This window comes from Tachyglossus aculeatus, chromosome 2 (assembly GCF_015852505.1).
Source record: "Tachyglossus aculeatus isolate mTacAcu1 chromosome 2, mTacAcu1.pri, whole genome shotgun sequence".
Classification (NCBI taxonomy): Eukaryota; Metazoa; Chordata; class Mammalia; order Monotremata; family Tachyglossidae; genus Tachyglossus; species Tachyglossus aculeatus.
In genome coordinates this window covers 138,566,155-138,592,630 of record NC_052067.1, presented here as the reverse complement: position 1 = coordinate 138,592,630, position 26,476 = coordinate 138,566,155, and the positions used below count along the sequence as shown (strand labels likewise).

General features: G+C 53.6%; 3 protein-coding genes across 3 annotated transcripts; 2 read left to right on the top strand and 1 right to left on the bottom strand.

Moving 5' to 3' along the window:
- Positions 1 to 5,258, bottom strand: LOC119949659 (40S ribosomal protein S23). Its single transcript, XM_038771550.1, has 4 exons — positions 5,202 to 5,258; positions 1,105 to 1,264; positions 428 to 548; positions 1 to 184 (listed from the first exon to the last, which is right to left on the bottom strand). Exons 1-4 carry the CDS (start codon positions 5,203 to 5,205, stop codon positions 38 to 40), a joined length of 432 nt encoding a protein of 143 aa, XP_038627478.1. The 5' UTR covers positions 5,206 to 5,258; the 3' UTR covers positions 1 to 37.
- Positions 5,204 to 14,622, top strand: LOC119943852 (basic proline-rich protein-like). The gene is made up of 10 exons (XM_038765038.1): positions 5,204 to 5,355; positions 8,084 to 8,207; positions 8,310 to 8,518; positions 8,884 to 9,033; positions 9,281 to 9,515; positions 13,453 to 13,528; positions 13,620 to 13,761; positions 13,817 to 14,005; positions 14,131 to 14,248; positions 14,338 to 14,622. Exons 1-10 carry the CDS (start codon positions 5,204 to 5,206, stop codon positions 14,620 to 14,622), a joined length of 1,680 nt encoding a protein of 559 aa, XP_038620966.1.
- Positions 14,603 to 25,380, top strand: ANAPC15 (anaphase promoting complex subunit 15). Its single transcript, XM_038770567.1, has 4 exons — positions 14,603 to 14,774; positions 24,446 to 24,505; positions 24,785 to 24,922; positions 25,110 to 25,380. The coding sequence occupies exons 1-4, from the start codon at positions 14,655 to 14,657 to the stop codon at positions 25,155 to 25,157; spliced, it is 366 nt and encodes a 121-aa protein (XP_038626495.1). The 5' UTR covers positions 14,603 to 14,654; the 3' UTR covers positions 25,158 to 25,380.
- The last annotated feature ends 1,096 nt before the right edge of the window (positions 25,381 to 26,476 follow it).

The window sequence follows — 26,476 nt, the reverse complement described above, 5'->3', positions numbered from 1 at the left end:
TGTCTCCAAAAACCTTTATTGCCCGCCGCGTGGGTTTTCACGATCTGGGTCTCTCCTTCTTGCCCTTATACAGAGCCAGCAGGGAAACGTTGGCCACCTTGACCACCTTGAAACGGACTCCGGGGATGTCGCCCACGGCGTGGCCCTTCCGCCCAAAGCCGGCCACCAGGACTTCGTCGTTTTCCTGGAACGGAATTGCAGGGGGTTCCCGGCTGAGCCCTTCGCCCTCCCGCCCGGCCCGTTCCCTAGTAGCCCCTCGGGCACCCAGCGATACCATACGTGGCGGCTACAAAACGCTCCCGATGTGCCACGCACTGTGGGAGTAGAGCGAGGACTAGAACCCGGGTCTCCCGCGCGCAGTCCCACGCTCTCAGTGCAGCAGGAGGTCGGTCCAAAAGGCTAAAAATTAACCCACCCGCCACCTCACCTCGATGAAGTTCAAGCAGCCATCATTGGGGACAAAGGCCGTGATTTTCTTGCCGTTCTTGATCAGCTGGACTCTGACACACTTCCTGATGGCTGAGTTGGGCTGCTTAGCCTCCACCCCTCTGAAAAGCCCAAAGGGAGAGAAAGACACTTGAGTTGGGGATGTTCCTTCCCGCGGAGGCAGGATCCCCACCTGGGCTGGATTAGATGGCCACCAGACCTGCCTCCTCCCACCACCGGCCCCGGGCCTCTCCTCTCCAAGGGCGGGATGGAAATAATAATAATGATGGCATCTGTTAAGTGCTTACTAGGTGATCAGATTGTCCCACAAGGGGCTCACAGTCTTCATCCCCATTCTACAGACGAGGTAACTGAGGCTCAGAGAAGTTAAGTGACTTGCCCAAGGCCACACAGCAGACGTGGCGGAGCCGGCATTAAAACCCATGACCTCGGACTCCCAAGCCCAGGCTCTTTCCACTGAGCCACACTGCTTCTCACAGGAAATGGAACGGAAAGTCCACTACCACGGCTAGTCCTACTCTGGCTCCGTTTGGGCCCTAGCAGCCATCTTCAGCCCAAGGGACCCCGAGCTGGGACGTCCGGCTCTGGCAGTCCCGCGTTGCCAGGGCAGGCACGAGGGACGGGGGCGGTACCCCCCTCTCACTCGGCTTCACTCACACTTTCTCCAGGACAATGCCCTTGGCATGAGACGCTCCCCCAAAAGGGTTGGCCTTGAGAGCGGTGCCCAGGTGGGCTTTCTTGTACTGTTTGTCGTGCCACTTCTGGTCCCGCCGGTGGCTGCGGAGCTTCCTGGCCGTGCGGAGCCCTCTGCACTTCCCTGGGAGGCGAAATCAAAGATGAGGATTGCGCAGTTCAGCGTTTCCCAACCTCTACAGCCTGACCCCAAGCAGGAAACACGAGCCACCCTCAAGAACAACCGACTTCCAACTTGGGACCCGACAACCCCATCCACTTGGGCGTCCCGCCTCCGAAGAAGGACCGGTGGACCACCGAATCGGCTCCCTTCAGTCTACACCTTCTACCTTCTGCACGTGCTATGACCACCTTCTTGAAATGTCAGCCTGCGCCCATCCCTCCAATGACTACCCATCACCCCTCGCATCAAACAAAATCTCCTTTCCCCCACTCCCTTGCCCACACTTCTTCCCCCCTATCTAGAACTCCCTCCCCAAATCCACCAGACCACGGCTCTCCCCACCTTCGAAACCTTCCTCAAATCCCAACTCCAGCAAGTCCCTCCTTTTCCAATGGCATCTGTTAAATGTTTACCGTGTCCCAGGCACTGCATGTACTAAGCACTGGGATAGATACCAGATGATCAGGTTAGACACAGCCCTTGTCCCTCACGGGACTCTATCTTAATCCCCATTTTTACAGATGAGGTAACTGAGGCACAGAGAGGTTAAATCCCGGCTTTGAACATGGGTTCAAATTCCGGCTCCACCAATTGTCAGCTGTGTGACTTTGGGCAAGTCGTCATCATCATCAACCGTATTTATTGAGTGCTTACTGTGTGCAGAGCACTGTACTAAGCGCTTGAGAAGTACAAGTTGGCAACATAAGTCAGTTAACTTCTCTGGGCCCCAGTTCCCTCATCTGTAAAACGGGGATTAAGACTGTGAACCCCACGTGGGACAACCTGTTCACCTTGGAGAACAGTGCTTTGCACATAGGAAGCGCTTAACAAATGCCATCATTATTATTATTATTATTGTGACTTGCCCAAGATCACAGAGCAGGAATTGGGATTAGAACCCTGGTCCGATTCATTCCCAACACATCATGTCAACCCAACGCCTACCCTCAATCCCTATCCCACTTGCTTAATTACTCACGGATAATCATCAGTGAATTAAATTATCTCTTCCTCCATTTCAACGCGATGTATTTGTACTACTTCCTATTGGACCCTCCTTCCTCTTGCTCCCACTAAAGTTTTCATCTCTTCCCATTAGATACTTTAAACTCCTTCAGGACGAGGGAACCTTGCTAGTCCTACTCTCCCAAGCACTTAGCGCAGTGCTTTGCACCCCACTGGTGCTCAATACATACCACTTATTGACTGAAGTCAAACAGCCAAATTCATAAAGGTCCCTGGAATATAGGTGTCTCATTACCCTCTCTAGCCGTGGGGAATTTTTTTTATAGTACCTGTTAAACGTTTATTATGTGTCAAACACTGGTCTAAGGACTGGGGTAGGTACAAGTTAATTAGATCGGACACAGTCCCTGTCCTGCATGGGACTCACAGTCTAAGTAGGTGGGAAAACAAGTACTTAATCCCCATTTTACAGCTGAGGAAACTGAGGCAACAGAGAAGTGACTTATTCCAGGTTACACAGCAAGCATTTCTAGACTGTGAATTTATAGTTCTAGACCGTGAGTCCGTTGTGGGCAAGGACTGATTTATTTGATGCTGAATTATGCTTTCCAAGCGCTTAGTACAGTGCTCTGCATACAGGAAGTGCTGTGAGCCCCATGTGGGACAACCTGATTACCTTATATCTATAGGGGTAGCATGGCTTAGTGGAAAGAGCCCGGGCTTGGGCGTCAGAGGTGGTGGGTTCTAATCCCGGCTCTGCCGCTTGTCAGCTGTGTGACTTTAGGCAAGTCACTTCACTGCTCTGGGCCTCAGTTCCCTCATCTGTTAAATGGGGATGAAGACTGTAAGCCCCACGTGGGACAACCTGATCACCTTGTATCCCCCCCAGTGCTTAGAACAGTGCTTGGCACACAGTAGGCGCTTAGCAAATACCATTATTATTAGGCTGTGAGTCCCACGTGGGACAACCTGATCACCGTGTGTCTTCCCCAGCGCTTAGAACAGTGCTTGGCAATAGTAGGCGCTTAGCAAATACCATTTTTATTAGGCTGTGAGACCCATGTGTGACAACCTGATCACCGTGTGTCTCCCCCAGTGCTTAGAACAGTGCTTGGCACATAGTAGGGGCTTAGCAAATACCACCATCATTCAATTCATTCAATCATATTTATTGAGTGCTTACTGTGTGCTGAGCACTGTACTAAGCGCTTGGGAAGTACAAGTTGGCAACATATAGAGACGGTCCCTGCCCAACAGTGGGCTCACAGTCTAGAAGGGGGAGACGGAAAACAAAACAAAACATATTAACAAAATAAAATAAGGAGAATAAATATGTACAAGTAAAATAAATAGAGTAATAAATACGTACAAACATATATACATATATACAGGTGCTGTGGGGAGGGGGGGAGGTAAGGTGGGGGGGGTGGAGAGGGGAAAGAGGGGGAGAGGAAGGAGGGGGCTCAGTCTGGGAAGGCCTCCTGGAGGAGGTGAGCTCTCAGTAGGGCCTTGAAGGGAGGAAGAAAGCATTATTCTCTGGGCCTCAGTTCCCCCATCTGTAAAATGGGGATGGAGACTGTGAGCCCCACGTGGGACAACCTGATCACTGTGCATCTCCCCCAGTGCTCAGAACAGTGCTTGGCACATGGTAAGCGCTTAGCAAATGCCATCATTATTATTATTCTCTCGGTCTCAGTTCTCCCATCTGTAAAACGGGGATGGAGGCTGTGAGCCCCACGGGGGCCAACCTCATCACCGTATGTCAAGCAAAAATACCTGGCACATAGTAAGCGCTTAACAAAGACCATCATCTTCACTGTACGTCAACCACAAGTACTCGGCACATAGTGAGCGCTTAACAAAGACCATCATCATCACCGGATGTCAACCAAAAGTACCTGGCACGTAGTAAGCGCTTAACAAAGACCATCATCATAATGATTATTACCATTAACATAATTATAATTGTCATAATGGTTATGTGGGGAGGGGCTCTTTCCTACTCAGAAGGGCCCCCGGAGGGGAAACCCCCATCATCATCATCAATCGTATTTATTGAGCGCTTACTATGTGCCGAGCACTGTACTAAGCGCTTGGGAAGTACAAATTGGCAACATATAGAGACGGTCCCTACCCAACAGTGGGCTCACAGTCTAGAAGGGGGAGATAGGCAACAAAACCAAACATACTAACAAAATAAAATAAATAGAATAGATATGTACAAGTAGAGTAATAAATATGTACAAACATATCTACATATATACAGGTGCTGTGGGGAAGGGAAGGAGGTAATATGGGGGGATGGAGAGGAAGGAAGGGGCTCAGTCTGGGAAGGCCTCCTGGAGGAGGTGAGCTGAGCCACGCTGCTTCTCTCTATGTTGCCAACTTGTACTTCCCAAGCGCTTAGTCCAGTGCTCCGCACACGGTAAGCGCTCAGTAAATACGATTGATTGATTGATTCATTCAATCGTATTTATTTATTAATATAAGTCGTATTCAGGACAGCGCTGTGCACAGCTCGGGGCCCACCCTCCAATCGTTCCGGGGGCTCGCTCATTCATTCAATCCTCTTTCTGGAGCGCTTACTGTGTGCGGAGCACTGTGCTGAGCGCTTAGGGGAGGGAGGGAGGGAGAGAGAGTGTGTGTGTGTGTGTGTGTGTCATCATCATCAATCGTATTTATTGAGCGCTTACTGCGGGCAGAGCACTGTACTAAGCGCTTGGGAAGTACAAATTGGCAACATATAGAGACGGTCCCTACCCAACAACAGGCTCACAGTCTAAAAGGGGGAGACAGAGAACAAAACCAAACATACTAACAAAATAAAATAAATAGAATAGATAGGTACAAGTAAAATAAATAAATAAATAGAGTAACAAATATGAGTGTGTGTGTGTGTGTGTGTGTGTGTCCGTCCCCCGGCCCCGCTCACCCATGCTGCCTGCTCGCCGGCCCCGGGCGGAAAGAGCGTCGCCCGCCGCCGCCCCACAATCCTCTGCGCCCGCGCCTGCGCACTCACGTCAGCGGGGGACCCCCTCGCGGCGACTTCCGGCGGGCAGGGGGAACTGCTTCCGGGTCAACGCCGGGCAACCGTTTCCCCCCCCCCCGTTCGATCCAATCGTATTTATTGAGCGCCTGAAGGGATTGATTCAGCGTGGCTCAGTGGAAAGAGCCCGGGCTTTGGAGTCAGAGGTCGTGGGTTCAAATCCCGACTCCACTTCTCTGGGCCTCAGTTGCCTCATCTGGAAAATGGGGATTCATTCATTCAGTCGTATGTATTGAGCGATTGAAGCGGCGTGGCTCAGTGGAAAGAGCCCGGGCTTTGGGGTCAGAGGTCGTGGGTTCAAATCCCGGCTCCACTTCTCTGGGCCTCAGTTGCCTCATCTGGAAAATGGGGATTCATTCATTCAGTCGTATTTATTGAGCGATTGAAGCGGCGTGGCTCAGTGGAAAGAGCCCGGGCTTTGGAGTCAGAGGTCACGGGTTCAAATCCCGGCTCTGCCACTTGTCGGCTGGGTGGCTTTGGGCAAGTCGCTTCACTTCTCTGGGCCTCAGTTCCCTCATCGGGAAAATGGGGATTCATTCATTCAGTCGTATTTATCGAGCGATTGAAGCGGCGTGGCTCAGTGGAAAGAGCCCGGGCTTTGGAGTCAGAGGTCACGGGTTCAAATCCCGGCTCTGCCGCTTGTCGGCTGGGTGGCTTTGGGCAAGTCGCTTCACTTCTCTGGGCCTCACTTACCTCATCTGGAAAATGGGGATGGATTCATTCATTCAATCGTATTTATTGAGCATTGGAAGGGATTGAAGCAGCGTGGTTCAGTGGAAAGAGCCCGGGCTTTGGAGTCAGAGGTCACGGGTTCAAATCCCGGCTCTGACATTTGTCGGCTGGGTGACTTTGGGCAAGTCGCTTCACTTCTCTGGGCCTCAGTTCCCTCATCTGGAAAATGGGGATTCATTTATTCAATCGATAAATCAATAAATTCAATATTTATTGAGTGCTTACTGTGTGCAGAGCACTGTACTAAGCGCTTGGGAAGTACAAGTTGGCAACACCTAGAGACGGTCCCTACCCAACAGTGGGGTCACAGTCTAGAGATTAAAATTGTGAGCCCCCCGTGGGACAACCTGATCACCTTGTAACCTCCCCAGCGCTTAGAACAGTGTTTTGCACATAGTAAACGCTTAACAAATACCATTATTATTATTATTCAAATCCCGGCTCTGCCACTTGTCAGCTGGGTGACTTTGGGCAAGTGGCTTCACTTCTCTGGGCCTCAGTTACCTCATCGGGAAAATGGGGATTCATTCATTCAATCGTATTTATTGAGCGATTGAAGCGGCGTGGCTCAGTGGAAAGAGCCCGGGCTTTGGAGTCAGAGGTCACGGGTTCAAATCCCGGCTCTGCCACTTGTCGGCTGGCTGACTCTGGGCAAGTCAATCAATCAATCGTATTTATTGAGCGCTTACTGTGTGCAGAGCACTGTACTAAAAGCTTAGGCAAGTCGCTTCACTTCTCTGGGCCTCAGTTCCCTCATCGGGAAAAATGGGGAATTCATTCATTCAGTCGTATTTATTGAGCGCTTACTGTGTGCAGAGCACGGTACTAAGCGCTTGGGAAGTGCAAGTTGGCAACATATAGAGGCGGTCCCTACCCAACAATGGGCTCACACAGTCTAGAAGGGGCTCGCAGTGTAGAAGATTAAAACTGTGAGCCCCCCGTGGAACAACCTGAACACCTTGTATCCTCCCCAGTGCTTAGAACAGTGCTTTGCACATAGTAAGCGCTTAACAAATACCATCATTATTATTATTATTCAAATCCTGGCTCTGCCACTTGTCAGCTCTGTGACTTTGGGCAGGTCACTTCATTTCTCTGGGCCTCAGTTACCTCATCTGGAAAATGGGGATTAAGACTGTGAGCCCCAGGTGGGACAACTTGATCACCTTGTAAACTCCCCAGTGCTTAGAACACTGCTTTGCACATAGTAAGCACTTAATAAATACCATCATCATCATCATCATTATTATTATTATTATTACTAAGCGCTTGGGAAGTACAAGTTGGCAATATATAGAGACGTTCCCTACCCAACAGCGGGCTCACAGTCTAGAAGGGGGAGACAGACAATAAAACAAGACATATAAACAAAATAAAATAAATAGAATGAATATGTACAAATAGAGTAATAAATGCGTACAAACATATATACAGGTGCTGTGGGGAGGGGAAGGAGGTAAGGTGGGGGGGTGAGGGGAGAAGCAGCGTGGCTCAGTGGAAAGAGCCCGGGCTTTGGAGTCAGAGGTCATGGGTTCAAATACCGGCTCCGCCACTTGTCAGCTGTGTGACTTTGGGCAAGTCACTTCACTTCTCTGGGCCTCAGTTACCTCATCTGTAAAATGGGGATTAAGATTGTGAGCCCCCCGTGGGACAACCTGATCGCCTTGTAACCTCCCCAGCGCTTAGAACAGTGCTATGCACATAGTAAGCGCTTAATAAATGCCATCATTATTATTATTATGGGGAGGGGGAGAGGAAGGAGGGGGCTCAGTCTGGGAAGGCTTACTGGAGGAGGTGAGCTCTCAGTAGGGCTTTGAAGGGAAAGCCCTCCGGGGTCATAATTGGGGGGAGCGTAAAGCCCCACGTACACTTCCCAAGTGCTTAGTCCAGGGCTCTGCACACAGTAAGCGCTCAATAAATACGATTGAATGAAAGAAAGCCGATCCCCCCCTCCCGGGGCCCCGCCGATTGGCTCGCTTCCGGTGGCCCCGCCCATCGGGGGGGCCCGTGGCCACACCCCTTCCCTCCTGACCCAGGCGCCGGAGCTCATTGGCTCCCGCCCCGCGCAAAGCCCTGCCCTTTGCATCGGGGCCGCCCATTGGCCCGCTTCGGTTAGCCCCGCCCACCGCCCCCCGGGGACACGCCCACTGGTCTGCTTCGGTTGGCCACGCCCCTTTTCTCCCTCCCTCCCGCCCCGGGCACCCGCGCTGATTGGCTCCCGCCCCTCTCCCGGGGACCCGCCCATTGGCTCTCTTCGGTTAGCCCCGCCCACCGGTCACGTGGCCACGCCGTTTCCCCCTCCCGGCCCGGAAGCCCGCGCTCTTTGGCATCCGCCCAGCGCTCAGCCCCGCCCCCTCCCGGGACACGCCCACTGATCCCTTTCCGCTAGCCCCGCCCATCTTGAGCGTGGCCACGCCCCCTTCCCCGTCCCACGCGCCGGGGCTCATTGGCTCCCGCCCCTTTCCCGCAGAGTCGCCCATTGGCCAATCCAGATGATTGGCCCGCTTCACTTAGTCCCGCCCGTTGGAGAAGCAGCGTGGGTCAGTGGAAAGAGCCCGGGCTTTGGAGTCAGAGGTCATGGGTTCAAATGCCTACTCCGCCAACTGTCGGCTGTGTGACTTTGGGCAAGTCACTTCACTTCTCTGGGCCTCAGTTACCTCATCTGTAAAACGGGGATTGAGACTGTGAGACCCCGTGGGGCAACCTGATCACCTTGTAACCTCCCCAGCGCTTAGAACGGTGCTTTGCACATAGTAAGCGCTTAATAAATGCCATTATCATTATTATTATTATCGGGCCGAGGCCACGCCCCTTTCTCCCCCCTCTCCCGGCCCAGGCTCCCGCCCCTTTCCCGCGGACTCTCCCATTGGCCCGCTTCGGTTGGCACTGCCCATCTGGTCGTGGCCACGCCCATTCCCCCGGCCCCGGCGAGGGCGCTCATTGTCTCCCGCCCCTTTCCCGCGGGCTCTGCCATTGGCCAGCTTCGGTTAGCCCCGCCCATCGGGACGAGACCACGCCCCCTTTCCCCTTCCTCTGCCGGCCCAGGCTCAGGCGCTCATTGGTCCCCGCCCCGCGCGGGGCTCCGCCCCTTTCCCGCGGACTCTGCCATTGGCCCACTTCAGTTGGCCCCGCCTATCTGGCCGTGGCCACGCCCCTTTCACCCCCCCTCCTCCCGGCGCTCATTGGCTCCCGCCCCTTTCCCGAGGACTCGCCCATTGGCCCGCTTCGATTAGCCCCGCCCATCTGGCCGTGGCCACGCCCCCTTTCCCCTCCCGGCGCAGGCGCTCATTGGCTCCCTCCCCGCGAGGGGCCCCGCCCCTTTCCCGCGGACTCTGCCATTGGCCCGCTTCGGTTGGCCCCGCCTATCTGGCCGTGGCCACGCCCCTTTCCCCCCCTTCTCCCGGGCCCGGCGCCGGCGCTCATTGGCTCCCGCCTCCGTCCCGAGGACTCGCCCATTGGCCCGCTTCGGTTAGCCCCGCCCATCTGGCCGTGGCCACGCCCCTTCCCCCTCCCGGCGCAGGCGCTCATTCGCTCCCGCCCCGCGCAGGGCCACGCCCCTTTCCCGCGGACTCGCCCATTGGCCCGCTTCGGTTAGCCCCGCCCATCTGGTCGTGGTCAATCAATCAATCAATCAATCAATCGTATTTATTGAGCGCTTACTATGTGCAGAGCACTGTACTAAGCGCTTGGGAAGTACAAATTGGCATCACATAGAGACAGTCCCTACCCGATAGTGGGCTCACAGTCTAAAAGGGGGAGACAGAGAACAGAACCAAACATACCAACAAAATAAAATAAGTAGGATAGAAATGTACAAGTAAAATAAATAAATAAATAAATAAACAGAGTAATAAATATGTACAACCATATATACATATATACAGGTGCTGTGGGGAGGGGAAGGCGGTAAGGCGGGGGGATGGAGAGGGGGACGAGGGGGAGAGGAAAGAAGGGGCTCAATCTGGGAAGGCCTCCTGGAGGAGGTGAGCTCTCAGGAGGGCCTTGAAGGGAGGAAGAGAGCTAGCTTGGCGGATGGGCAGAGGGAGGGCATTCCAGGCCCGGGGGATGACGTGGGCCGGGGGTCGATGGCGGGACAGGCGAGAGCGAGGTACAGTGAGGAGATTAGTGGTGGAGGAGCGGAGGGTGCGGGCTGGGCAGTAGAAGGAGAGAAGGGAGGTGAGGTAGGAGGGGGCGAGGTGATGGAGAGCCTTGAAGCCCAGGGTGAGGAGTTTCTGCCTGATGCGCAGATTGATCGGTAGCCATTGGAGGTTTTTGAGGAGGGGAGTGATATGTCCAGAGCGTTTCTGGACAAAGATAATCCGGGCAGCAGCATGAAGTATGGATTGAAGTGGAGAGAGACACGAGGATGGGAGATCAGAGAGAAGGCTAGTGCAGTAGTCCAGACGGGATAGGATGAGAGCTTGAATTAGCAGGGTAGCGGTTTGGATGGAGAGGAAAGGGCGGATCTTGGCAATGTTGCGGAGCTGAGACCGGCAGGTTTTGGTGACGGCTTGGATGTGAGGGGTGAATGAGAGAGCGGAGTCGAGGATGACACCAAGGTTACGGGCTTGTGAGACGGGAAGGATGGTAGTGCCGTCAACAGAGATGGGAAAGTCAGGGAGAGGACAAGGTTTGGGAGGGAAGACAAGGAGCTCAGTCTTCGACATGTTGAGCTTTAGGTGGCGGGCGGACATCCAGATGGAGATGTCCTGAAGGCAGGAGGAGATGCGAGCCTGGAGGGAGGGGGAGAGAGCAGGGGCAGAGATGTAGATCTGGGTGTCATCAGCGTAGAGGTGATAGTTGAAGCCGTGGGAGCGAATGAGGTCACCAAGGGAGTGAGTGTAGATTGAGAACAGAAGGGGACCAAGCACTGAACCTTGGGGAACTCCCACAGTAAGAGGATGGGAGGGGGAGGAGGAGCCTGCAAAAGAGACTGAGAAAGAACGACCGGAGAGATAAGAGGAGAACCAGGAGAGGACGGAGTCTGTGAAGCCAAGGTCAGATAACGTGTTGAGGAGAAGGGGGTGGTCCACAGTGTCAAAGGCAGCTGAGAGGTCGAGGAGGATTAGGACAGAGTATGAGCCGTTGGATTTGGCAAGCAGGAGGTCATTGGTGACCTTTGAGAGCGCAGTTTCCGTGGAATGAAGGGGACGGAAGCCAGACTGGAGGGGGTCGAGGAGAGAGTTGTTGTTGAGGAATTCTAGGCAGCGCGTGTAGACAACTCGTTCAAGGAGTTTGGAAAGGAATGGTAGGAGGGATATGGGACGATAACTAGAAGGTGAGGTGGGGTCAAGAGAGGGTTTTTTTAGGATGGGAGAGACATGGGCATGTTTGAAGGCAGAGGGGAAGGAACCAGTGGAGAGTGAGCGGTTGAAGATGGAAGTTAAGGAGGGGAGAAGGGATGGAGCGAGAGATTTCATAAGATGAGAGGGAATGGGGTCAGAAGCACAGGTGGCCGGAGTAGCACTTGAGAGGAGGGAGGAGAGTTCCTCTGAGGATACCACTGGGAAGGATGGGAGAGTAGCAGAGAATGTTGAGAGCCGGGGGGTTGGAGAAAGGGGGGAAGAGACTTTGGGGAGGTCGGACCTGATGGATTTAATTTTGTTAATGAAGTAGGAGGCCAGATCGTTGGGGGTGAGGGAAGGAGGAGGGGGAGGAACCGGGGGCCTGAGAAGGGAGTTGAATGTACGGAAGAGCTGGCGGGGGTGATGGGCATGGGTGTCAATAAGGGAGGAGAAATAGTTTTGTCTGGCAGAAGAGAGGGCTGAGTTAAGGCAGGAAAGGATAAACTTGAAGTGAACGAGGTTGGCATGGTGTTTAGACTTTCGCCAGCAGCGTTCGGCAGCTCGAGCATAAGAGCGAAGGAGGCGGACAGTGGCAGTGATCCAGGGCTGTGGGTTAGTGGTGCGAGAGCGGCGAAGGGAAAGGGGAGCGAGCGAGTCTAGCTGAGTAGAAAGGGTAGAGTTGAGAGCAGTAATCTGATCATCAAGACTGGGTAGAGAGGAGAGGGCGGCGAGGTGGGGTGTGAGGCGTTCCGAAAGATGGGTGGGGTCCAGAGAGCGGAGATCTCTGTGAGGGAGTAATACGGATTTACAGGGGAAAGGAGTGTGAGTGAGGAGGCAGGTGAGAAGATTATGATCAGAGAGAGGGATCACAGAGTTGGTGAGGGTGGACACAGTGCAGCGGTAGGAGATGATGAGGTCGAGGGTATGACCAAGTTGGTGAGTGGGTGAGGTGGGGTGGAGGAAGAGGTTGGCAGCGTCAAGGAGAGATAGAAGGCGGGCGGCAGAGGAGTCGTTAGGGATATCCATGTGGATATTGAAGTCTCCAAGGATCAGAGTGGGCATGGAGAAGGAGAGAAGGAATGTGAGGAAGGGGTCAAAGTCGTTAAAGAAGTTGGAAGTGGGGCCCGGAGGGCGGTAGATGACGGCTACAAGAATCTGGAGGGGGTGGTAGAGGCGAATAATGTGGGCTTCAAAGGAGGGGAGGGAAAGGGAAGGGGGAGGAGGGATAGTGCGAAAGCGACATTGGGGGGCGAGAAGGAAACCGACACCTCCTCCTTTTCCAGTGAGTCTGGGGGAGTGGGAGAAGAAGAGGCCTGCACTGCAGAGAGCAGCAGAAGAGACCGTGTCGTCCGACGACAGCCATGTTTCAGTTAGGGCGAGGAGGAGTAGAGAACTGGAAAGGAAAAGGTCCAGGATGAAAGGAATCTTACTTAAAACGGAGCGGGGGTTCCAGAGGCCACACTTGGCATCAGCTGTCGAGGGTGGGGGGGGGTGGGGGGGGTATGGGTGCGAGGGGTGGGGAGGGTTTGGATTGGGATGAGTTGGCGGGGGCCTGGGCGGGGAGAGTGGGAAGGGGGGTGGCGATGGGAAAGGAGAACTGGGATGGGGTGGGGGCGGGGAGAAGGGGAGGAGGGGGGTCGGGAGGGAGAAGCAGAGGACCTGCGCTGGTACAGAGGAATCCTTGGTAGGGGTTGAGGGGGAGCGGTCTTGGTGGGTGAGAGGGAGGGAAACAGCTGGGTGGGAGGGGGGAAGGGGAAGGTGAGGAATGGGAATGGCAGTTGGGAGCAAGGGAACTGAAAGTTCATGGTGAGGTCAGCAGGGCGAGTGACAGTACAGTGGGGGGTTAACAATTGAGATGCAGAAGCAATAAAACAGTAGCAATGATAAAAGTAGGCGATGGCATCACAGGGTGTAGTTGAGCAATCAATATGCTATGGCAATAATAGAATTGGCAAACAATGATGCCACAGAGAGCAGATACAAACTATTAAGAGCTGGAGTAGGGTGGGCCAGTTAAGGGGGGTCAGGGAGCAGAGATACCTGGGGAGGGGAGCGAACAGTCAACTAGCATGGGAGGGCTGAGGAGGTGGTCACGCCCCTTTCCCCCCCTCCCGGCCCAGGCGCAGTCGCTCATTGGCCCCCGCCCCGCGCGGGGCCCCGCCCCTTTCCCGCGGACTCTACCATTGGCCCGCTTCGGTGGGCCCCGCCTATCTGGCCGTGGCCACGACCCTTTCCCCCCCTCCCGGCCCCGGCTCCGGCGCTCATTGGCTCCCGCCCCTTTCCCGAGGACTCGCCCATTGGCCCGCTTCGGTTAGCCCCGCCCATCTGGCCGTGGCCACGCCCCTTTCCCCCGGCGCAGGCGCTCAATCGCTCCCGCCCCTCGCAGGGCCACGCCCCTTACCCGCGGACTCGCCCATTGGCCCGCTTCGGTCAGCCCGGCCCATCTGGTCGTGGTCACGCCCCTTTCCCCCCCTCCCGGCCCAGGCGCAGGCGCTCATTGGCCCCCGCCCCGCGCGGGGCCCCGCCCCTTTCCCGCGGACTCTGCCATTGGCCCGCTTCGGTTGGCCCCGCCTATCTGGCCGTGGCCACGCCCCTCCCCCTTCTCCCGGCCCCGGCCGCGGCGCTCATTGGCTCCCGCCCCTTTCCCGAGGACTCGCCCATTGGCCCGCTTCGGTTAGCCCCGCCCATCTGGCCGTGGCCACGCCCCTTTCCCCCGGCGCAGGCGCTCAATCGCTCCCGCCCCTCGCAGGGGCCACGCCCCTTTCCCGCGGGCTCGCCCATTGGCCCGCTTCGGTTAGCCCCGCTCGTCTCGTCGTGGCCACGCCCCTTTCCCCCCTCCCGGCCCAGGCGCTCATTGGCCCCGCCCCGCGCGAGGCCACGGCCCTTTTCCGCGGGCTCTGCCATTGGCCCGCTTCGGTTGGTCCATCTGGCCGTGGCCACGCCCCTTTCCCCACCCACTCCCTGCCCCGGCTTCGGCGCTCATTGGCTCCCGCCCCTTTCCCGAGGACTCGCCCATTGGTCGGCTTCGTTTAGCCCCGCCCATCCGGCAGTGGCCACGCCCCTTTCCCCTCCCGGCCCAGACGCCGGCACTCATTGGCTCCCGCCCCTTTCCCGCGGACTCTCCCATTGGCCCGCTCCGCTTAGCCCCGCCCCTTCCCCCCCTCCCGGCCCCGACGCCGGCGCTCATTGGCTCCCTCCCGGCGCGGGGCCCCGCCCATCGGGCCGCTTCGGTTAGCACCGCCCCCTCGCGGTCCCCGGCGGCGGGGGCGCCGGGGGCGTCGCAGCAGTAGCCGCCGCAGCCGTAGCCGCCGCCGCGGTCGCCATGGGCACGCTGTTCCCGTCGCTGCTCCCCCGGGTCACCGAGTCCCTGTGGTTTAACCTGGACCGGCCCTGCGTGGACGAGAACGAGCTGCAGCAGCAGGAGCAGCAGCATCAGGCCTGGGTGAGACCCGCCGGCCCTGCTCGCCTCCCCCGACCGACCGCTTACTACAGCCATTCATTCAGGCCTATTTACTGAGCGCTTGTCCCCCTCTCCACCCCCCCATCTTACCTCCTTCCCTTCCCCACTGCACCTGTATATATGTTTGGACACATGTGTTACTCTATCTTACTTGTACCTATCTATTCTATTTATTTTATTTTGTTAGTATGTTTGGCTTTGTTCTCTGTCTCCCCCTTTGAGACTGTGAGCCCACTGTTGGGTAGGGACTGGCTCTATATATTGCCAACTTGTACTTCCCAAGCGCTTAGTACAGTGCTCTGCACACTGTAAGCGCTCAATAAATACGATTGATGATGATGCACTAAGCGCTTGGGAAGTCCAAGTCGGCAACAGATAGAGACGGTCCCTACCCAGCAGCGGGCTCACAGTCTAGAAGGGGGGAGACTGAGAACAAAACAAAACAGATTAACAAAATAAAATGAATAGAATAAATAAGTGAGCGCGCCATAATAATAATAATAATGGCATTTGTTAAGCGCTTACTCTGTGCAGAGCACTGTTCTAAGCGCTTGGGGGGAATACAAGGTGATCAAGTGGTCCCACATGGGGCTCACACTCTTAATCCCCATTTTCCAGATGATGATGATGATGATGATGGCAATTGTTAAGCGCTTACTATGTGCAAACCACTGTTCTAAGCGCTGGGGGAGGTTACAAGGTGATCAAGTGGTCCCACAGGGGGCTCACAGTTTTAATCCCCATTTCACAGATGAGGGAACTGAGGCCCAGAGAAGTGAAGTGACTTGCCCAAAGTCACACAGCCGACAGTTGGCAGAGCCGAGATTTGAACCCATGATCTCTGACTCCAAAGCCCGGGCTCTTTCCACTGAGCCACGCTGCTTCTCCGATGAGAGGGAACTGAGGCACAGAGAAGTTAAGTGACTTGCCCAAGGTCAGACAGCAGACATGTGGCGGAGCCGGGATTCGAACCCATGACCTCTAACTCCAAAGCCCGGGCTCTTTCCACTGAGCCACGCTGCTTGTCTAATAGCATTTGTTCATTCATTCAATCGTATTTATTGAGCGCTTACTGTGTGCCAAAGCACTGGACTAAGTGCTTGGGAATGACAAGTTGGCAACACTTACCATGTGCAAAGCACTGTTCTAAGCGCTGAACACCGCTGAGTGAATGAATGGAGAATAATAATAATAGTGGCATTTGTCAATAACAATAGTAATAATAATGATAATAATTCATTCAATCGTATTTAATAATGATAATCTGATCACCTTGTAACCTCCCCAGCACTTAGAACAGTGCTTGGCACATAGTAAGTGCTTAATAATAATAATAATAATAATGGCATTTGTTAAGCACTTGCTATAATAATAGTAATAATAATGATGATGGCATTTATTACAGTGTGGTTCTGAGAAGAGCCCGGGCTGTGGAGTCAGAGGTCATGGGTTCTAATCCCTGCTCTGCCACTTAGCTGTGTGACTTTGGGCAAGTCATTCACGTCTCTGGGCCTCAGTTACCTCAGTCAAATGGGGATTCATTCAATTGTATTTATTGAGCGCTTACTATGTGCAGAGCCCTGTACTAAGCGCTTGGGAAGGACAAGTTGGCAACATATAGAGACGTTCCCCACCCAACAGCGGGCTCACAGTCTAGAAGATTAGGGGATTAAAACTGAGCCCCACGTGGGACAACCTGATCACCTTGTATCCACCCCACTGGTTAGAACAGTGCTGGGCACATAGTAAGCGCTTAAGAAATGCCATCATCATTATTATTATTAAGCGCTTACTATGTGCCAAGCACCGTTCTAAGCGCTGGGGAGGTTACAAGGTGATCAGGTGGTCCCTCGGGGGGCTCACAGTCTTCATCCCCATTTTACAGATGAGGGAACTGAGGTCCAGAGAGTGACTTGCCCAAAGTCACACAGCTGACAGTTGGCGGAGCCGGGATTTGAACCCGTGACCTCCGACTCCACAACCCGGGCTCTTTCCATGGTCAGTAAGCGCTCAATAAATACAATTGAATGAATGAATTGAGCCACGCTGCTACTATGGTGTTCTGCACACCATAAGCATGCGATAAACACCACTGAGTGACTGAATGGGTAATAATAATGATAATAGTGGTATTTGTGAGTAATAATAATGATGGCACTTGTTAAGCACTTGCTTACTATAATAATAATAATAATAATGGCATTTATTAAGTGCTTACTTTGTGCCAAGCACTGTTCTAAGCACTGGGGGAGATACAAGGTAATCCGGTTGTCCCCCGTGGGGCTCACAGTCTTAATCCCCATTTTCCAGATGAGGGAACTGAGGCCCAGAGAAGTGAAGTGACTTGCCCAAAGTCACCCAGCTGACAAGTGGCAGAGTTGGGATTAGAACCCATGACCCCTGAATCCCAAGCCCGGGCTCTTGCCACTGAGCCACACTGTTAAACGCTTACTATGTGGCAGGCACTCTAACGATAATAATAATGATGGTGTCTGTTAAACGCTTACTATGTGCCAAGCACTGTACTAAGCGCTGGGGTGGATACAAGCAAAGTGAGTTAATAATTATGATGGTATTTGTTAAGGGCTTACTATGTGCGAAGCACTGTTCATTCATTCCTTCAGCCGTGTTTATTGAGCGCTTACTATGTGCAAAGCACTGTTCATTCCTATGTACTGAGCGCTTATTGTGTGCAGAGCACTGTCCTAAGCGCTGGGGAGAATATAAGATGATCAGGTTGTCCCACGTGGGGCTTACAGTCTTCATCCCCATTTTTCATTCATTCATAATTGTGTTTGTTCTGACGATTTTGACACCTGTCTACATGTTTTGTTGTCTGCCTCCCCCTTCTAGACTGTGAGCCCGTTGTTCGGTAGCGACCGTCTCTCTATGTTGCCGACTTGTACTTCCCAAGCGCTTAGTACAGCGCTCTGCACACAGTAAGCGCTCAATAAATACGATTGAATGAATGAATGACAATAATAATACTAATGATGGCATTTATTAAGTGCCTACTATGTGCAGAGCACTGTTCTAAGCACTGGGGAGGTTACAAGGTGATCAGGTTGTCCCATGTGGGGCTCACAGTCTTCATCCCCATTTTACAGATGAGGGAACTGAGGCCCGGAGAAGTGAAGTGACTTCTTTCCACTGAGCCACGCTACTTCTCTATCCCACCTGGGGCTCACAGTCCCAATCCCCATTTTCCAGGTGGGGTAACTGAGGCCCGGAGAAGTGAAGGCCTTCCCAGCCTGAGCCCCTTCCTTCCTCTCCCCCTCGTCCCCATCTCCTCTCCATCCCCCCCATCTTACCTCCTTCCCTTCCCCACAGCACCTGTATATATGTATATATGTTTGTACAGATTTATTACTCTATTTATTTTACTTGTCCATATCTATCCTATTTATTTTATTTTGTTAGTATGTTTGGTTTTGTTGTCTGTCTCCCCCTTTTAGACTGTGAGCCCACTGCTGGGTAGGGACTGTCTCTGTATGTTGCCAATTTGTACTTCCCAAGCGCTTAGTACAGTGCTCTGCACATAGTAAGCGCTCAATAAATACGATTGATTGATTGAAGTGACTTGCCCAGGGTCACACAGCTGACAAGTGCAGAGGCGGGATTGGAACCCATGACCTTCTTTCTGACTCCCAGGGCCGGGCTGGACTCGGGACCACATCTGGCCCAGACCGTCCCCGGGAAGCGGGGCACCAGGCCGGGATTGGGGACGCTGGAGAGATCCCTCTCGACTGGAAGATCCTGGAAGATCCAGTTATATTCATTCATTCAATCGTATTTATTGAGCGCTTACTGTGTGCAGACCACTGTACTAAGCGCTTGGGAAGTACAAATCGGCAACAAATAGAGACGGTCCCTATCCAACAACGGGCTCACAGTCTAGAAGGGGGAGGCAGACAACAAGACAAGGTGTCAATTTATTGAGCGCTTATTGTGCGCAGAGCACTGAACTAAGTGCTTCATTCATTCATTCAATCGTATTTATTGAGCGCTTACTGTGTGCAGAGCGCTGTACTAAGCGCTTGGGAAGTACAAATCGGCAACATACAGAGACGGTCCCTACCCAACAACGGGCTCACAGTCTAGAAGGGGGAGACGGACAACAAAACAAAACAAGGTGGCGATTTATTGAGCGCTACTGTGCACAGAGCACTGAACTAAGTGCTTCATTCATTCAGTCGTATTTATTGAGCGCTTACTGTGTGCAGAGCACTGTACTAAGTGCCTGGGAAGTACAAGTTGGCAACGTATAGAGACGGTCCCTACCCAACAGTGGGCTCCCAGTCTAGAAGGGGGAGACAGAGAACAAAACCAAACATACTAACAAACATACTAACAAATAGAATAAATATGTAAATATTTTAGAATAACTAAATAGAATAAATATGTACAAATAAAATTGAGTAATAAATCTGTACAAACGTATATACAGGTGCTGTGGGGAGGGGAAGGAGGTAAGGCGGGGGGGATGGGGAGGGGGAGTGCTTGGGAGGACATTCACTCAATCATGTTTATTGAGCATCATCATCATCATCATCATCAATCGTATTTATTGAGCGCTTACTATGTGCAGAGCACTGTACTAAGCACTTGGGAAGTACAGATTACCGTGTGTAGAATACTGGACTAAACGCCTGGAAGAATACAACATAACAAACAGACACTTTCCCTTCCCAATACGATATATTCATTCATTCATATTTATTGAGCGCTTACTGTGTGCAGAGCCCTGTACTAAGCGCTTGGGAAGTACATATATAATAATAATAATAATGATGGCATTTGTTAAGCGCTTACTATGTGCAAAGCACTGTTCTAAGCGCTGGGGGGGTACAAGGTGATCAAGTTGTCCACAGGGGGCTCACAGTCTTCACCCCCATTTTACAGATGAGGTAACTAAGGCTCAGAGAAGTTCAGTGACTTGCCCAGGGTCACACAGCAGACATGTGGCAGAGCTGGGATTTGAACCCATGACCTACTGAGAGCTCACCTCCTCCAGGAGGCCTTCCCATACTGAGCCCCTTCCTTCCTCTCCCCCTCGTCCCCCTCTCCATCCCCCCATCTTACCTCCTTCCCTTCCCCACAGCACCTGTATATATGTATATATGTTTGTACAGATTTATTACTCGATTTATTTATTTTACTTGTACATATCTATTCTATTTATTTTATTTTGTTAGTATGTTTGGTTTTGTTCTCTGTCTCCCCCCTTTTAGACTGTGAGCCCACTGTTGGGTAGGGACTGTCTCTGTATGTTGCCAATTTGTACTTCCCAAGCGCTTAGTACAGTGCTCTGCACATAGTAAGCGCTCAATAAATATGATTGATGATGATGATGATGATGATGATGACCTCTGACTCCAAAGCCCATGCTTTTTCCACTGAGCCACGCTATATAATGCCCTCTGCAATGTAACAGAGTTGGCATTCAGCGCTTAGAACAGGCTTCAGCGCTTAGAACAGTGCTTTGCACACAGTAATCGCTTAACAAATGCCATCATTATTATTATTATTACTCACGTTCCCTGCCCCCAGTGAGCTTGCAGTCTAGAGGGGGAGGCAGACGTTAATATAAATAAATAGAAATAAATTACCGATATGGACATAAGTGCTGTGGGGCTGAGAGAGGGGGGAATAGAGCGGGCAAATCCAAGTGCGAAGGTGACAGGGAAGAGGAAATGAGGGACTCGCTCTGGGAAGGCCTCTTGATGGAGAGGCCCGCTCTGTTGCAGTTTAGGACAGTACTCAGCACACACAGAGGGCTCAATAAATTGATTGAACTTCCCAAGCGCTTAGTACAGTGCTCTGCACACAGTAAGCGCTCAATAAATACGATTGATTGATTGGCTGATAGGTCGATTGACAGACATGGTTCCCATCCTTAAAGAGCCCCTGGTCCATCGGAGAGGGGGATGATTCATTCATTCAGTCGTATTTATGGAGCGCTTGCTGTGTGCAGAGCACTGTACTAAGTGCTTGAAATGCCTAATACAGCAATAGAGACAATCCCTGCCCACAACAAGCCCACAACTTCTACTTCCCAAGCGCTTAGTACAGTGCTCTGCACACAGTAAGCGCTCAATAAATACGATTGATGAACAAGCTCATAGTCTAGAGGGGGAGACCGACATTAATAGTAAGCAGTGTGGTTTATTCATTCATTCACTCAATCGTATATATTGAGCGCTTACCATGTGCAGAGCACTGTACTAAGCGCTTGGGTAGTAGAAGTTGGCAACTTATAGAGATGGTCCCTACCCAACAGCGGGCTCACAGGCTAGAAGGGGGAGACAGACAACAAAACTAAACATATTAACAAAATAAAATAAATAGAATAAATATGTACAAGTAAAATAAATACAGTAATAAATATGTACAAATATATATATATATATATATATATATATATATATGCAGGTGCTGTGGGGATGGGAAGGAGGTAAGGCGGGGTGATGGGGAGGAGGGAGGTTTAGTGGATGGTGTTATTTGTTAGGCACTTACTATGTGGCAGGCACTTTACTAGGCCCTGGGGTACAAACAGAGCAAATCAGGTTGAACACAGATCCAGTCCCAAATGGGCCTTTCAGCCTTAATCCTTATTTTACAGATGAGGTAACTGAGGCACAGAGAAGTTAAATGAATTTGCCCAAGGTCACGCAGCAGACAAGTGGTGGAGCTGGGATTAGATCCCAGGTCCCGCTGGGTCCCAGCCCTGTGCTCTACGGGGATGGAGACTGCGAGCCCCACGTGGGACAACCCGATGACCTTGTTTCTATCCCAGCGCTTAGACCAGTGCTTGGCACATCAATCAATCAATCAATCAATCGTATTTATTGAGCGCTTACTATGTGCAGAGCACTGTACTAAGCGCTTGGGAAGTACAAATTGGCATCACATAGAGACAGTCCCTACCCAACAGTGGGCTCACAGTCTAAAAGGGGGAGACAGAGAACAGAACCAAACATACCAACAAAATAAAATAAGTAGGATAGAAATGTACAAGTAAAATAAATAAATAAATAAATAAATAGAGTAATAAATATGTACAACCATATATACATATATACAGGTGTTGTGGGGAAGGGAAGGAGGTAAGACGGGGGGATGGAGAGGGGGATGAGGGGGCGAGGAAGGAAGGGGCTCAGTCTGGGAAAGAAGGGGCTCAGTCTGGGCACATAGTAAGTGCTTAACAAGTACCATCATCAACATCAATCCACCAGGTCTTACTGCTTCTCACCATCCAGAAGCAGCATGGCTCAGTGGAAAGAGATTGGGATTCAGTGGTCATGGGTTCTAATGGGTTCTAATATCTTTGTCTGAGGACACTCCCCGGGCCCCTTCCCCAGCCTGGCCTGGGCCCCCACCAATATCCAGACCCCCCTGGAGTGAGAGGCCGGGTGGGGGTCCCCTGCTGCAGGCCTACCTTGCTGGTTCCCCTGCTTCCATTATTATTATTATTATTATTGTTATCATTATTATTATTCCCCCTTCTCTTACCACTCCGGCTGCTGCCCGTGTGTTTGAATTTTGATTTTAGGAGCCCTTTCCAGACTGAGCCCCCTCCTTCCTCCCCCTCTCCTTCCCCCCCGCCTTACCTCCTTCCCTTCCCCACAGCACCTGTATATATGTACATATGTTGGTATGTATATATTACTCTATTTTATATGTACATATTTATTCTATTGATTTTATTTTGTTAATATGTTTAGTTGTGTTGTCTGTCTCCCCCTTCTAGACCGTGAGCCCGCTGTTGGGTAGGGACCGTCTCTATGTGTTGCCAACTTGGACTTCCCAAGCGCTTAGTACAGTGCTCTGCACACAGTAAGCGCTCAATAAATACGATTGATTGATTGATTGATTAATGCCGCCTCCGCCACCTGTCAGCTGGGTGACTCTGGGCAAGTCACTTCACTTCTCTGGGCCTCAGTTCCCTCATCTGGAAAATGGAGATTAAAACACTGAGCCCCTCGTGGGACAGCCTGATCACCTTGTATCCCCCCCAGGGCTTAGAACAGTGCTTTGCACATAGTAAGCGCTTAACAAATGCCATCGTCATTATTATTATTATTATCCATGATGGTGGCAGGAGTGAGCCGGGGGCGGGAGGAAAGTGTGGAGAAATGGGTGATCTGAATCGGGAGGAAGTGACTCTATCCTGAGATTCATTCATTCAATCGTATTTATGGAGCGCTTACTGCGTGCAGAGCACTGTACTAAGCGCTTGGGAAGTACAAGTTGGCAACATATAGAGACGGTCCCTACCCAACAACGGGCTCACAGGCTAGAAATGGGCAGGCGGGGACGGAAGTAGGGTGGACGGGAGTGGGCAGCCGTGCTGACCGAGGCGCAGAGACGGAGAAGCCTGTTGTGGCCCTCGGGGTCATTGGGCTTTCAGTTCTTTCCTCTGTTTGGGAAGAACTTAAGTGGCTCCATCCACCCAGCTGCCTCCAGATTTTCCCCTGGCTGACTCAGTTGAGCCAAAATCTAGCCATGGGTGCGAGGGGCTGTGGAAAGAGCTGGGAGGGCCTCTGCCAAGAGCTCCTAGGGATGCCAAGGGAAGTGGGCAACCCAGTGGGATGGTGGGCACAATCCCATAATTAACGTGAAAGCTGTGGAACCGGCCCTCTGGGAACTGACGGTTAAGGGGATGATCCCTGACTAAACCCTCATTTCCTCTTCTTCCCACTTCTTCCTGCGATGCCCTTGCAATTGGGTTTGCTCCCTTTTTTCACCCTTCCCTCACCCCCACGGCACTTATTCAGTCGTATTTATTGAGCGCTTACCGTGTGCAGAGCACTGTACAAAGTGCTTGAAAAGCATAATACAGCAATAGAATCAGTCCCAGCTCGCAACAGGCTTACAGCCTAGGGGTGGGGGGAGACAGACATTAAAGCAACTAAACAGGCATCAATATAAATAAGTAGAATTATAGATATATATACACAAGTGCTGTGGGGCGGGGGGCGAAGAGCAAAGGGAGTGAGTCGAGGGGACGCGGAAGGGATTTTGTGTTTATCATCATCCTCATCAATCGTATTTATTGAGCGCTTACTATGCGCAGAGCACTGTACTAAGCGCTTGGGAAGTACAAATTGGCAACATATAGAGACAGTCATCATCATCAATCGTATTTATTGAGCGCTTACTATGTGCGGAGCACTGTACTAAGCGCTTACTAAGTCCCTACCCAACAGTGGGTTTATATATCTGCCTCCCCCCCAGACTATAAGCTTGTTGTGGTCAGGGAACCTGTCTACCAACTCTGTTATACTGTATTCTCCCAAGGACTTAGTACAGCACGGGGCATACGGCGCTCAAAAAATATGATCGATTAGTTTGGACTAATCAGGGACGGCTTCCTGGCGCAGGCGGCCCTGAGCCAGCTTTCTCTTTCGACTGGTTCTCTCCATTCCCGTTATCTTGGTGGGGTGGGTCAACGGTAGTGGAGCTGAGGTCCAGCTTCTCCCGCCCTTCGGGGTCCCCAGGTGTGGAGGGAGGGGTCCGGAGGGGCAGCCGTCCGGAGGGGAGGACCCCCGGGCCTGGGGCTCTGGGGTCTTCGGTGGCGAGCGAAGGCCGGCGGGGAAGGGGCTGCCCAGCGCCGCCGTCCTTCCCACCCTCGGCTCACGCTCGCCCCGCAGCTCCAGAGTATCGCCGAGAAAGACAACAATCTAGTGCCCATCGGCAAGCCGGCTTCCGAGGTGAGTGGGGCCATCCGATCCGGGTCGGGTCGGGGGGTGGTGGTGCCCCAGGATCCAGGCCCGGGTGTTGAGGGAGCCGTGGGGCAGTCCCCTCGGGCTGGGGCGGAAAGCTGAGCGCCCCGATGGGACGACCCTCGCAGGCAGGCACCCTCGGGGCTTGATACCCACCCCGCAGAGGCTACCGCTGACCCACCCGGCCCCCGGCCCCGAGCCGGTCAGAGCAGAGCCCGCTCGGGATAGCCTCCAAGCCCCCCTGCCATCTCGGCGTGTCCCCGGCAGCACTACGACGAGGAGGAGGAGGAGGACGACGAGGACGACGAGGACAGCGAGGAGGACTCGGAGGATGACGAGGACATGCAGGACATGGACGAGATGAACGACTACAACGAGTCGCCCGACGACGGGGAGATCAATGAGGTGGGCGGGCGGGGCGCCTGGCGGCCCCCCCTTGCCCCGGCACCCCTGGGTCCGGCGGGTGGGAAGGCGGGTGGCGAGAGGGGGCTGGGGAATGGGTTCTTGTCTGGGGAGAGGGTGGGGGTGGCTGGTCCCTAGCGAGGGGGACATTGGGGGCAGGCCTGAGGGCACGACTCCCCGCTCCCTGCAGGTGGATATGGAAGGAGCCGAACAGGACCAGGACCAGTGGATGATATAAAAGGTGCGGGGGCAGGTTGCAGACGAGGCCGGCGAGGAGGGGTGGGGTGGCACCATGGGTCCCCACCACCCTGGCACGGCTGGCACCTCCAACCGGCCCGGCTCTGGGGTCGTGCCAAGGCTGCCGGGCCTGGACAGAGGATGCCCGGCAGCCTGACCAGGAACGGACACCGGACGGTGCCCCCCGCCGGGGTGGTCTCGCGAATAAAGACACGTGGTGGGTCTGTGTCGGTCCGGTGTGACTGTCCCGCTCCCTCCGGGGCTCGGAGGCCGGCCCCCGCTGGCCCCCGTGACCTCGGGAAGACGAGGCGATTCCGGCTCGCGCCCAGGCTGGGGATGGGAGGCGAGGTCAGCGACCAGGAGGGCGGCGGGACCGGCCGTCCTCCTCCCGCCGTGGCTCACGTTACCGATGGAACCGAGCGTGGGGAACTCAGCCCCGCCTTCCCCTCTTCTCCCTGGCCTGTCCGCCTCGGGGGACACTGCGACCAAGCGTCCCGGAGGCGGGAAGGGAAAGGACGGGAAGCCGCCAGGACACCCCAGGTAAGGGGGAGCTGATCCGGGGCTGCACCTCACCGCTCCTCTGCTCAGTGGCTACAGACACGGGGAATATGGCCACGAGGGGCCTGGCCCGAGCCCTGGACACACCCGGTGCCCAGCCAACCCCCGGTCTGTCCCTGTCGGCCTTGAGGTGAGGAACAGGGCGAGCTTGTTGTGGGCTGGGAACCCTGTCTGTTAATTCTGTTGTATTGTTCTCTCCCGAGCGTCTGTTAGTACGGTGCTCTGCACAGAGTAAGCGTTCACTAAATACCGTGGATTGCCCGAATGGAGTGGGCAGACAGCAGGGAATGGTGAGCTGCCTGGGCACCCAACAGCGTGAGGTGGGGCGAGACCTTCCCAGGGCATCGAGCCCAAAGGACCACAGGACCGTCCCCGCCCCAGGGGCCCCGGATCCATTCCTCGCTGAAGTCCGGGCCGATCTGGCAGTCCGTCGATGGGTTGGATTGATCGATCGATCAGTCCCAGTGAGGAATGGGTCCCAGCCAAGCCCTGACCATTTTCCCTCTGGTTGCCGTGATCCCGTGGGTGCCCCTGCATGCGCGCACGTGTGTGTGTGTCCCCTTCCCAGCCCTGTATTTGCATGTGTGCACGGTGAGTGTCCTTCCCAGTCCTGTGTGTGTGTGTTCCTCCATCTCTTCCCAAGACGGTTCCCGTGCGGCACGTTCCAGGTCGGGTCGCCTAGGTTGGACGGCTGAGCCAGTGCGTGCGGGCCAGGCCCAAGGCAGAGCAGGGAAGGGCAAGGGAAGGAGAGGCAGCCGGGGA